The 11693-nt window shown below is 58.2% G+C and overlaps 2 protein-coding genes across 2 annotated transcripts in view; both read left to right on the forward strand.

Annotated features, from left to right (window-relative positions):
• The window catches only part of LOC101646687 (zinc finger protein 205-like), an 8502-nt gene extending 3748 nt beyond the window's left edge, over positions 1-4754 (forward strand). The window contains exons 2-6 of the mRNA XM_030884385.2: positions 21-231; positions 504-595; positions 1076-1190; positions 2132-2239; positions 2335-4754. Coding sequence (XP_030740245.1) covers positions 51-231; positions 504-595; positions 1076-1190; positions 2132-2239; positions 2335-3638 — 1800 coding nt within the window. The 5' untranslated portion in view covers positions 21-50 and the 3' untranslated portion in view covers positions 3639-4754. The remainder of the gene's footprint in view (positions 1-20; positions 232-503; positions 596-1075; positions 1191-2131; positions 2240-2334) is intronic.
• A 3146-nt stretch (positions 4755-7900) lies between these two features.
• The window catches only part of ZNF213 (zinc finger protein 213), an 8281-nt gene continuing 4488 nt past the window's right edge, over positions 7901-11693 (forward strand). Inside the window, exons 1-5 of the mRNA XM_004706184.2 lie at positions 7901-8100; positions 9329-9817; positions 10252-10363; positions 10706-10791; positions 10946-11069. Of these exons, the coding sequence (XP_004706241.1) occupies positions 9419-9817; positions 10252-10363; positions 10706-10791; positions 10946-11069 (721 nt within the window). The 5' untranslated portion in view covers positions 7901-8100; positions 9329-9418. The remainder of the gene's footprint in view (positions 8101-9328; positions 9818-10251; positions 10364-10705; positions 10792-10945; positions 11070-11693) is intronic.

The following is an 11693-nucleotide window of genomic DNA, read 5'->3' on the forward strand; positions in this document are numbered from 1 at the left end:
GACAGGGCTGCCTCTCCTAGGTTCCAGGTCCCCATCATCCTTGTGGAGAGATGCTTTCCGAGTCAGAGGAGACGGTGCCTTTGGGAGCGGCTCAGGAGTCACCTCAGCCCAAGAAGGAGCCTGAAGAGCCACACCCCGAGGGGACATCCCAGGAGGAAGGGGCTCGCAGCACTCGGAAGTGGCCGCCCCTGAAGCGTGGCTCCAGGGAGAAGAGCCTCCTGTCTGGCAGAGGTGGAGGAGTGGGGCGGATGGTGGGTGGTGAGCAGGTGGGGGCTTGAGCAAGGGGTGAGCAGAGAGTGGCTTCCCAGGGGGTGGGGAGACAGGGTCCTGGCTTGCGGGCACCCCTGCCTGGCAGAAGCCTCCCACATAGCCTAGGAGTGCAGTTGGAGGGTCTGTGGAGGTCCCAGGAGGCCAAGTCTAGGGGAAGCCTGGGATGGGTTTGCAGGGCCCAGGTGGGGTCCCTTGCTGCCCCATCCTCTCTGAGGCCCCCTCTGCTCCCCCAGCCCGCTCCTCCTCACAGGCCCCGGCCCTTTCCCGGGAGGGGAGAACCCGAGACCGCCAGATGGCTGCAGCGCTCCTCACTGCCTGGTCCCAGGTGAGTGTTCCCTCTGTCCCAGCCATAGGAGCCTAGCCCCGCCCCGCTCCCCTATAGTAGGTGCTCGGCTCCTGCTGCCTTCCCTGAGAAGACCGGATCCACCAACCTGCCCTGTGGGGCTGGCCCCTTGCAAGGCCACCCAGGAAGGGCAGAGGCAGTCTCCGAGTGACTTCTTGCTCTGGGGTCTGACTGCTGGGAGGACTGTGTGTGACGCTCACAACTGGAGGTGTGGCCCCAGAGGACGCTCTGTACCCTCTTGCTCTGTACAGCCACTGTGTTCTCATACCTGCTCATGTGTGCATGCGTGAGCACATGCACACGCACAGCGGATGCTTTGAATGCCCATGTCCACATTTTGGGGTAGGCTCTGTTCAGTGGGTTTGAATCTGGGCTTTCACCACCAAAAGTCCCAGCATCTAGTCCCTTTCCTCATCCCCATGCAGTGGCCCGGACCGTGATGTGACCATTCCTCTCTTTCAGATGCCGGTGACCTTTGAGGATGTGGCTTTGTATCTCTCCCAGGAGGAGTGGGGCCGCCTGGACCACGAGCAGCGGCGCATGTACAGAGACGCCCTGCAGAAGAGGAGCAGGCGCGGTGAGCGGCCTGGAGGGTCCACTCCGCCTATGTAGCTCCCCCCCAACCCCCAGTTCATCTCTGGAACTTTCTGGGTTAATGACCACACGTTTCTCACTAATGTGGCACCTGCTGTCCAGATAGGCTTTTGAATTCTTGAAATGTGGCCAGTGTAACCTAGGGTCTCATTGTATTTCATTGTTGTCAGGTTTCGGTAGCCACACGTGGCTGGTGGCTGGGCCATTGGGTAGTGCCGGAGCAGGGGGGCGGGGACATTACTTCAATACTGACTTCATCCTGCCTTCCCACAATCCTCCTGGAAGCCGCACTGCAGAGGTGTCTGCCAGAGCAGAAAGCCTGGCCTCAGCCCCAGTCTCGGAGCAGCGCCTCGGCCCCTCTCACGGGCCTTTGTACCTGGCACCGCATCAGCCTTGGGCTCTGGAGCGCAGCGTTTGAGATTCACGTCCTTGGCTGGCGTGAGGTTGATGGGGGATCATGAGTACCTTCCTCTGCCCAGTGCTCCTGGGGCAGTCTTAGGGACAGGGCAGCCCCTGTGATGGGTCTCACAGACTCCTGACCCTCCAGCTCCCCAGTAGGGCCAGCATGGAGGCACAGTGTCTCTGAGGACGACTGCCCTTCTGTGAAAGTGGTGTTGAAAAGATGTTTTCTGGTGGTTCCAGTGGCCACAGCAGCAAAGCACATGCTAATGCCTGAAATCAAGGGGCTGGATTCCGTTCTTACAGCTGCGCAGGCATGCTTGCTGTCTTTTTCCCAAATCAATGCCCCCAAGGCAAAGCCACCCTGGAAAGGGACTTTCTGTGCCCGCTTTATGCTCCTCTCGGTCACCAAGCTCCTCCTCCCCCTTCAGTTTGTGTCTCGCCCCTTGGGGGGGCGGGTGCTTCTCTCTGGCGCTGGGTGGTCCCACAAGTCCCGTGGCTGAGCCCGGGTCTCTCTCCGGCCAGGCTTTCCCATCAGCAGGTCTCTCTGGGCCTCCCAAGGGCAGCGGAAGGGCGAGGCCTCGAGCTCCGGCCAGCAGAGAGGAGATGAGGAGAAGGCGACCACGTGCACAGGTGAAGTGGGAAGGGGGTGTGCTTATCCTTCCCCGTGCCCCAGAACCCGCCTCCCCTTTTCTCCGAACCCCTCACTGGATGCCCTCTTTTCCCAGAAGCCATGGAGGTGGACAAGGAGGCCTCAGCTGAGGCCTCCGTCGACCTTGAGGACGTGAAGCCCTTCAGATCCAGGGCTGGCAAAGCCCTGGAGGGTGCCCTGAAGTCTGGGCAGGCCACAGCCAGCAGCCTGGGCTCAGGGCAGGCCGAGGACGAAGGGCAGCCTGAGCCTGAGGGGCAGGCAAAGTCCACCTCACCAGCCACCAGCTTCCCAGAGACGAGGGAACGCAGCGTGGCCGAGCAGCTCAGTGAGGAGAGAGGCTCCCCCTCCCTCCCTGAGAACAGCGAAGGCGAGGTGCTCACCACCGTCGTTGGGGAAGGTGAGGAGGCACCGCAGGGCTCGCTTGGGGACCACCTGGAGGAGAAGCGTCTGGAGGAGGAGAGCAAGCCAGCGCCCCCTCCCAGGAGCAATGCCAAGAAGATCCACAAGTGCGACCAGTGCGGCAAGATCTTCAGCAACCGCTCCAACCTCAACGCCCACCGGCGCATCCACACGGGCGAGAAGCCCTACGGTTGCTCCGAGTGCGGCAAGTGCTTCAGCCACAGCTCCCACCTCACCTCCCACCAGCGGATGCACCTGGGCATCCGGCCCTACTCCTGCCTGCTCTGCGGCAAGAGCTTCACCCGCAACTCCACGCTCATCCAGCACGAGCGCATCCACACCGGCGAGAAGCCCTTCGTGTGCGACCAGTGCGCCAAGCCCTTTGCCCGCCGCTCGGACCTGGTGGCCCACCAGAGCGTCCACACGGGCATCAAGCCCTACAAGTGCCCCTTCTGCAGCAAGTGCTTCACGCAAAACTCGGCCCTGGTCACCCACCAGCGCATCCACACGGGCATCATGCCCTACCCCTGCCCCGAGTGCGGCAAGGGTTTCAGCCATCCCTCCAACCTCCTGGCTCACATCCGCATCCACACCGGCGAGAAGCCCTTCCACTGCCACTGCGGCAAGAACTTCAACCACAGCTCCCACCTCAGTGCCCACCAGCGCACCCACCACGGTGTCCGGCCCTTCTCCTGCCTCATTTGTGGCAAGAGCTTCAGCCGCCGCTCCAACCTGCACCAGCACGAGAAAACCCACGGCACGGGGGCAGGGGCGCTGGCGGCATCCCCAGCTTCAGCAGCCAAGGAGGCTGAGAAAGGGAGCCAGGGTACCGAGGAAGAGCCAGAGCAGAAGGAGCAAGGAGGGCCTGGGGAGGGCGGCGGGAAGGCAGCAGGCCTGGCATCCAAGGTGAAAACCAAGGTGGAGCCAGGGCTGGAGGAGCCAGAGGAGGAGGAGCTGGGGCTAGAGGAGCACACCCCTTAGCTCAAATTAAAGGCCTTAGCATAGAAGAGGCGGCCTACAGTTCTGTCTCAGGGGCCCTCTGGGGATGTGGAGCATGAGACCCTCTTGGCCATTGCTTGCAGGGTAGCATGCTCCCCTCCAGCCTTGAGACCCTTCTGAGGCCCCTTCCAGAGGCATCTATGCATACAGGCTTCCAAACAGAAGCCAGCCCATCCCTGCCAGGGCAGGAATTGGGGACCCGGGAAGGGCCCTGCCGGCACCCACAACCCTCGCCCTGGAAGCAGTGCATCGAGCCCAGGCCTTCACTTGGCTTGGCTTCTTGGAGGAGAGATCATCTTGGAAATGTTCCTATTCCAAGTTAACCTGCTCTCTGCCTGCCTTGTTCTGGGGACCCCTTGGTGTAAGTGGCATTGTCCATCTGCATCCACTCTGACTCGGCCACCTCCTGTGAGGAGTCTGCATTTCCCAGGGTCACTGTCCCTGCTGGTCCATCCTGGGCAGCTGTGAGCTTCCTCCACCACTTCTCTGCCTCATCCCACATGTCCTCTGTCATTTGCTTACCTGCCCCAGCCTGGCTCCGTCACTTCCCAGTAGTCCCTTGGGTTCCCACCGCCGCAGCTTGTATCCCCTTCTCTAACTTTGTACGTGTGCAGGGTGCATTCAGCTCGGACACCAACTGACCTGGAGAAAAACCTGTACCAGGGAAGCCACTGCGGCCCCACCTGTCCCAGGGCCACTGAGTCCTAAGGCCTGAGGATTAGCCAGAACCCTGTTTGCTCGCACTTCTTACTGGCACCGTAGCTTGAAGAGGGCACGGCCGACAATAGTACTAACAACTGCCAGCTGTAGATTGAGTTGCTCAGTGGCAGGTATAGGGCCAAGAACCGCCCGTGGGTTGCCCCTGGTGTCCACACAGCTGTGATCTGTGTGGTTTATCATCCCGACTCTGTAGATAAAACAGGTGAGTAAGCCAGCCAAGACCCCACCCCAACCCCAAGTCATTCACTTGGAGCGCTGGAAGCTGACATTTGCTCCAGGTCTGCTGTTTAGTCCTGGAGGAACGTGTGGACTACTGGTGCCTGGGCTCCGGGACATCCAGCTCCTTGCTGTTCAATAAAATGTGTTCTTGCAGGCAAAGGTCTGGACCTTCAAGCACTGGCTGGGGTGAGGGCCATGGACACCAGGAAGCCTGTGGGCTGGTGGAGCCTGGGAAGTCTCATACATCTAGGGTTGGGGAGGAAGCTGGAGGGGTTGAGGTAGGGGGGAAGTTTCTCCCAAGAGGCCAGAAAGTACCCCCCACCCACCCTCTAGGTTGTCCTCACGGCTTCAGTGATGAGAGTGACCCAGCATGAGGGGAACCTGACCATAGCACAGAAGGTTGATGTCCAGGAACTCAAGGAGAGGAGCAAAGGTGGAGGGAGAGTTGCTGAGGAGGCTGGAGGCTGCCTGGGGTGCAGCTGCCTCCTGTATCCAAGTAATTGGCAGTTGAAAGCCTTTGCCAGTTTCCCCTCTGTGCCTTGGGCTACCCATGGGCCACTGGCAGGGACCCAGCGTCATCACTTGAACTTGGACCAGGATCGATGAGTGGCTGCAAGTGTACTGCACAGATCTGTCCCCAGCAAGAGGGAAAGTTTGCCCAGAGCATGGGGTGGTGGTGGTGGTGGTAGCTGGCAGGCTGCTGGGTTGAGAAGTGAGACTTGAGTCTCAGACCAGATCTTTGTGGAAAGGGTATGAAGAAGCCCCTGGGTTTCCCTCACCTGCAATCCCAGCTTACTGACTGGGGACACCAGACCTGGTCGAGAAGTCAGGGATGTGCCATCGACTTAAAAGGACAAACGTCTCGGAAGTTTGCTCCTTAGAGGTAAGCATGGCAGGACTTTGACACACTGGATAGGCTATCCCTGGAGAAGAACATGCCTGGTAAGAGTGGCAACAAAAAGAGGAAGGGTCGCACCGAGATGAACTGAGCGTGCGGGGACAATGAGCTCTGGCATGGGAACGATTGTGAGAACGACGCAGGATCAGTGTCCTTTAGAGGGGGCACGGCTGACTGGGCTTCAGCTTTTGACTACCAAGGATTCTGCCCGTGTGCGACATTTTCTTCCAGATGTCTGTCAGAGCTGTGGTCTAGGCCTGAGCAGGCGGCAGCTAAAGGACCTAATTACAGTGGTTATTCCCAGATCTGCCCTGCCAACTAGCCCCAAAGTTGTTCTTGTAATTGCTGAGATAGCAGGTTCTGAATTTTTACTTGGCCATTCTTTGCCGCAGCAACACACCATTACCACTCACCCCAGAGGCTGAACGCCTGGGTTCACAGTCAGCATCAGAGTCCACACAATCTGAGGCCTTGGGCCTCCTACCCACAACCCAACCACAGGGACACCAACCCTCTTGAAGACCATACCCAAATTAGGCATACTTCTGGCTTCACGTGGTGGAACCTTGTTGATGCCAGAGCTGCCCAGAAGGGCTAATCCCTGTCCTACATCTGTTTCTAACACCATAAACTGGGACAACATTTAGACCATCCACATTTTCATGGTGACTGCACATCATGCAGAATCAACAGTACCCCAGGCTCACGTTTCTCCTTCCTCTCATGGACTTTGCCTTCAGGACCTGCTCAACCCCCATCACATTTGTACCGCTTCCACGAAATGCTGCTACCCAGAGCTACATGCATGGCTGCATATTGCCAATCGAACCACACTTTTTGATAGGTCCTTCAATGGTAACCTGGTGGCCAGCAGTAGGAAAGAAGACACTTCTCAGATGGGGAGCAGTCATCCGTAGAGGATGGCATTGTGTGCTCCATGTTCTAAGGGGCTGTGTCGTGGTTCCTCCATGACTTGGACCAGTAGCTCCCACAGTGGATTCAAACATAATGACGTTTGTGAGGGCAGCTCGGGACCAGGCAGTGATTCACAGGGTCGCTGGGTCAGAACCAAGTCGATGGCACCTAACAACGTCATTCTGAGGATTTCGGAGCAAAACCACAGAGCAACCTTGATGGTGGTGGGGGTTATGTGCTGGGCTTTCGCGGCTCCCATAGAGGTGTGCAGCCTTGGAGAACTCCCAGGGGAAGTTCTGCTCTGCTCTCGGGCCACGATGAATCAGAAGGGAGCCCCGCGGTGGCAGTGAGTTTTACTGATGCTTATAAGAAGTAGTACAGGTGAGAAGTTTTAGCAAATACACGTTTATTTGCTTACTGTTTAGGAGACTGGAAGTCAGAATGCAGGGCACCAACTCAATTTGTATCCAGGGTAAATTTTTAGACATTTCTTTCACGTATCTGTGACGTTTTTTTTTTTTAACGGCATATAGACAAACATTGGAGTTTTTTTTACCAGCTGCAAAGAGATTATTTGCCTTTAGGCCTCCCAGTTTAATTATTCAGTATTGGACGCTCCAAAATGACTGACGGACTGCCTTTGCCGCTTGAAAAGACCTCCTGGGCCAGGAGTAGCTTGGCGGTCAGGTACTTCCTTTTTTTAAAAAAAAGCAAACAATGTTTTTTGTTTTTGTTTTTTTGTGTGTGCAGATGACTAGGGATAACAAAGGGAGATTATCCTGCGTTATCCCCAAACCAAACCTGCTGCCATTGAATGGGTTCAGACTCACAGGGATGCTATCGAAAGAACTGCCCCCTAAAGTGTCCAGGGTTATCATTTTTAAGGGTGCGGATCGCCACGTCTTTTCTGGCACGGAGCTGTGGCGTGGATTCCAACTGCCAATCGTAGTTACAGACAGGATGGGGCGGGACCTAAGAGGTGACCTAAGTGACTGGTCTCCCTGGACGCACCTCCAGGATCTCGTCTGCGCAGCCCTTTGAGCTGAAAGAGCATAAAGGGTTGTCTCGGCGCATCCCTTCCGGCTCATCAGGCCAGACACGGACTTGCCTTTTGTGCCCTTTACAAGGGAAAGATACTGAGAAAACTGAAAGAAACTCGAAGGAGGAGGAGGAGGGCAACGAGGGTGAAGATGCACATTTCGGCTTTTCAACGCGCGCACACAGCGGAAAGGTGTAACACACCGCTACCTGGTGATTGGCCATCCTTGCGAATCTTCCTCTCTCACGGGCCGTTCTCAGCGGAAGTAGGCCGACGCAGCCGACCGACAGCCTTCTGGGAAGTGTAGTTCTGAATGCTTGACATGGCGCATGCGCACTGCGGCTTCCCAGCGATCTCAGCGCGGGTTTCCGGCCCCAGGATCCGGCGACGGAGCTGAGAAAACCTGAGCCGCCGCGGGTTCTGGGAGTCCCGGGGGCGGGGACCGGCCGCTGGGACCGCCCCGCTCCGAGGGCGCGAGCGGGGCTCCGGGCCGGGCCAGCGCCCCGAGGTGGAGGCCAAAGGCGTGCACACCGCTGGGAAATGCCGGGAGGAGTTCGGGGCGCCCCTCGCTCGCCCGGCTCCGGAGCGACCCCTTGAGCGCACCCACCGCCCCTCGGCTCGCTGCTGGCTGCCGCGTCCGCTCGGCGACCCAGGTGAGTTGGACCTTGAGGACGTCGGAGGCCCGAGCACACGAGGTGCTCAGCGTATCGCAGGGAAAATCTGGAGATGCGCGAAATGCATCCCTAGGGGACCGGCTCGGAAAGTGGCGCACATCCCTGACCATCGGGAGCCTCCTGGCCCCAGCAATGCCGAATCGGTGCTGCGAAGGCCGGTCAGATGTCACACAGTGATCAGTCCGCTCTTGCAGCCAGAGTGGGAGGCTCCTTTCCTTCTTCTGAGCCTGGGTGGTGAAAATGTTTAAGGCTCTAGCCTTCTGGGTGTTGGGGCTTCCACCTGACGCAGGGGCGCCTCCAGAGGTCGACCTGAGAATTTAACAGGCATGAAAGCCCAGAGCAGTCTTTCACCCGTGGGGCCCCCCTGAGTGAGTATCGGCTGGAAGGCGACTGTTATCATCCCAGAGATACCCACGTGGGTGGCATCAGCAAATTTATTCTCTCACAGTTGCAGGCTGGAAGCCCAAAGTCAGGAGTCCAGCTCATGGGGAAGGCATATGTGGACTTGCGGTGGGGTGGGGGTGGAGGGATGGATCCTTGACTCTTTTCAGCATTTGTGGGCTCTGCATTCGAAGGAGATCTGGACATCAATCTCCCCCTGGGTCTCGGAGCTACTTAACGTAGGGGCCCCGTGTCCAAAGGAGGCGCTCTGCTATTGAGCCATCATCTTTCCTGGTGGTAATGAGGTCCCTCTCTCTGCTCTCTCCTTTTATCGCACGTAAGATAAAGGTGCTGAAGGTGTGACCTGAGTAAGAGGGAACCCCTGTTCACATCAGGGCACATCATGGTGGATGATTTAATCAACACAGTACCCACAAACCACTGAGTAGCATGACCCAGTTAGCTTGACATATATTTTTCTGGGACACAATTCAGTCCCTGATTGTAACTCGATATGCATTTCTTTTATTATCATTATTATTAAAATATCATTTTATTGGAGGCTCTCACAACTCTTATAACAATCCATACATCAAATGTATCAGGGATATTTGTACATATGTTGCCATCGTCATTTTTTAAACATTTACTTTCTCTTTGAGCCCTTGGTATCAGCCCCTCTCTTTACCCTCCCTCCCCCCTCAATATGTATTTCTAGTGAAAAGAGGCATCAGGGCTATTGAAGGACAGGAGCTAGGGTCCCTGGAAATCCCTTCAGGTGATGTTTACTCCTGTGCCCCCTCCACTCCCATCTTGTTCTTTTTAGGAGCACGTATCCAGATGTTGGCCCAGCCACCACAGGGGAGTCCTCTGGGAGACTGAGGGGCAAGCTCAGGCCAGGTTGAGGCCAAAGGCCATGGCGGCCCCCCTGGAGCCCCCGGACCAGGCCCCTGGAGAGGGAGCAGGGCTTCTGATCATAAAGGTGGAAGACCCCTCCTGGGAGCAGGACTGTGGCCAGCCTGAGGACAGCAGGGATGCCGAGACCTGCCGCCAGCGCTTCCGGCAGTTCTGCTACCAGGACTCAGGTGGGCCCCACGAGGCCTTCAGCCAGCTGTGGGAACTGTGCTGCCGCTGGCTGCGACCAGAGCTGCGCACCAAGGAACAGATGGTGGAGCTGCTGGTGCTGGAGCAGTTCCTGGATGTGCTGCCCGGGGGCCTGGAGGGCCAGGTGCGCGAGAGGCGCCCAGGGAGCGGTGAGGAGGCTGTGGCCTTGGCGGAGGATCTGCAGAGGCAGCTGGGGAAAGCTGGACAGCAGGTGCGGAGAGGTCCTTCTGGGGCCGCAGAGGGAGGGCAGCCAAGGGGCCCAGGAGAGCAGGTCCCCGCTGCACGTAGGGTCTACCAGTGCCCATCATGCTTTGCTCTAGGCCAGGCGCTGGGATACAGTGACTCCTATGAGCAGAGCTCGTGAAAGGGTCCGTCTCAGAAGGTAGAGCTGTCCTCGGGAGCCTCTGTCCTCTGGAGTGGTGGTGAGCAGCTGGAGGTGGGCTATGCTGCTTGCCAGGCTGCTGTGAGCTAGCTTTGGGGATCTGGCCTTGGTGGATGGTGCGGGTCTGGGCGCACAGCACGGCCTGGGCTCACACTCCACCCTGCATCCTCTGAGGGTCGCCCCCTGTGTCTCCTTCCCAGGGATAGGCCTGTCTGCCCCGCTCTGGGCTCCGTGCTGACGGGCATGTTGTGGTTCCTGCACAGGATGTGCCCCAAGGGGTACTGGAAGCCGGGGCTGCAGTTCAAGGAGCCCAGGGGCCTCCCCCAGAGGTGGGGGCACAGAGCCAGCCGCCCCGTGAACAGCCTAGCCACAGTGGTGAGTTGGCCTCAGAATGCAGGCCATGTGGGTGTGTTTGAGAGTATGTTGTGTGAGCATGTGCACACGCACAATGGGATGGGTGAGGGTGGGTCTGCTGTGGTGTCCGTGGGCATCTTTGGGTGGGTGGTGTCAGGCATGTGTGTGTTTGAGTGTGTGTGCACATGGGGGGTGGGTACGGGTGTGAATATGTGAGTCTGCTGTGGTGTCAAAGCCCGGGTGTCCTTGGGCATCTGTGGGTGAGCGGGTGTCGGATGAGTATCTACTGCCTGGGCGAAGCAGGGCATGGTGGCTCCATCCAGTCTGATTTGGCCTGCCTGACGCTCTGTTCTCTCTTCCCAGCCCAGCTCGCCCCCAAGCCCCCTGCCTTTCCTAAAGAGGGGCGTTCCAGAGAATCTGTGGGTGCCCACCTTGCCTCCGGGGTCCACGTGAGTACTAGCCTGAGACCCAGTCCCTGAAATGAACCATGGCTTTCCTCAGTCCCACTCCTGCCAGCTGGCCCCATCCCCACCCCCACCCACCCCATCCCTCCGCAGCCTGGAGACTTGGGAGCAAGGAAGCTCCAAGCTGATCTCATTCCAGGGGCCTGTGACATTTGGAGATGTTCCCTTCTACTTCTCCCAGGAAGAGTGGGGGTCCCTGGACCCTGCACAGAGGGATCTCTTCTGGGACATCAAGCGGGAGAACTCGAGGAACGTCAGCCTGGGTAAGCAGAGGTCAGAGCCTAGGCTCGGGTCAGGAGAGAACCCCTGGTGTCCGGACACTGCCGCGCTGGCAGCTCCTATCCCCATGCCTCCAACCACTGGCAGCCAGCAGCCCTGGTGCCGAGCATGTTTCCGTCGGTGCCCACCACCCAGTGCAGAGGCATGCCAGCCGGGACTGGGTGGGTGCTGGCAGGCGGAGCTGAGCCTGCCTCACCTTTGGTGGGGACAGGAAGGTCCCACTCTGCCCAACGGGGCAGTGACACATGGTGGACACTCATCCTGCCTCCTGCTAAGTGGACTCCCCTGGGTAGAGTATCTTGTCAAGCCAGGAATGGTTGTGGTTGTTAAAGCATGGTGGTTAAAGCACTCAGCCGCTCCACAGAGAAGGATGAAGCCGTCTGCTTCCTGGAAACCTTAAGGCGCAGTCCAGTTGGGTCCTCTAGGGTCACTGGGAGTCGGGAGCAATTCAAGGGCGGTGGGTTTTCCTTAAGTTCCCCAGCCAGGGCTGCTTAAGCACTCCTGGGACGGGGTGGGTGGGGGGTGTCATCCTGTTTCCTCTGTGTGTGATCAGATGGGGCAGGATCACACACACACACACACACACACACACACACACACACACACAC

The sequence above is a fragment of the Echinops telfairi genome, unplaced genomic scaffold (genome assembly GCF_000313985.2).
Source record: "Echinops telfairi isolate 266 unplaced genomic scaffold, ASM31398v2 ScPeMD7_5;HRSCAF=22, whole genome shotgun sequence".
NCBI classification, from domain to species: Eukaryota; Metazoa; Chordata; class Mammalia; order Afrosoricida; family Tenrecidae; genus Echinops; species Echinops telfairi.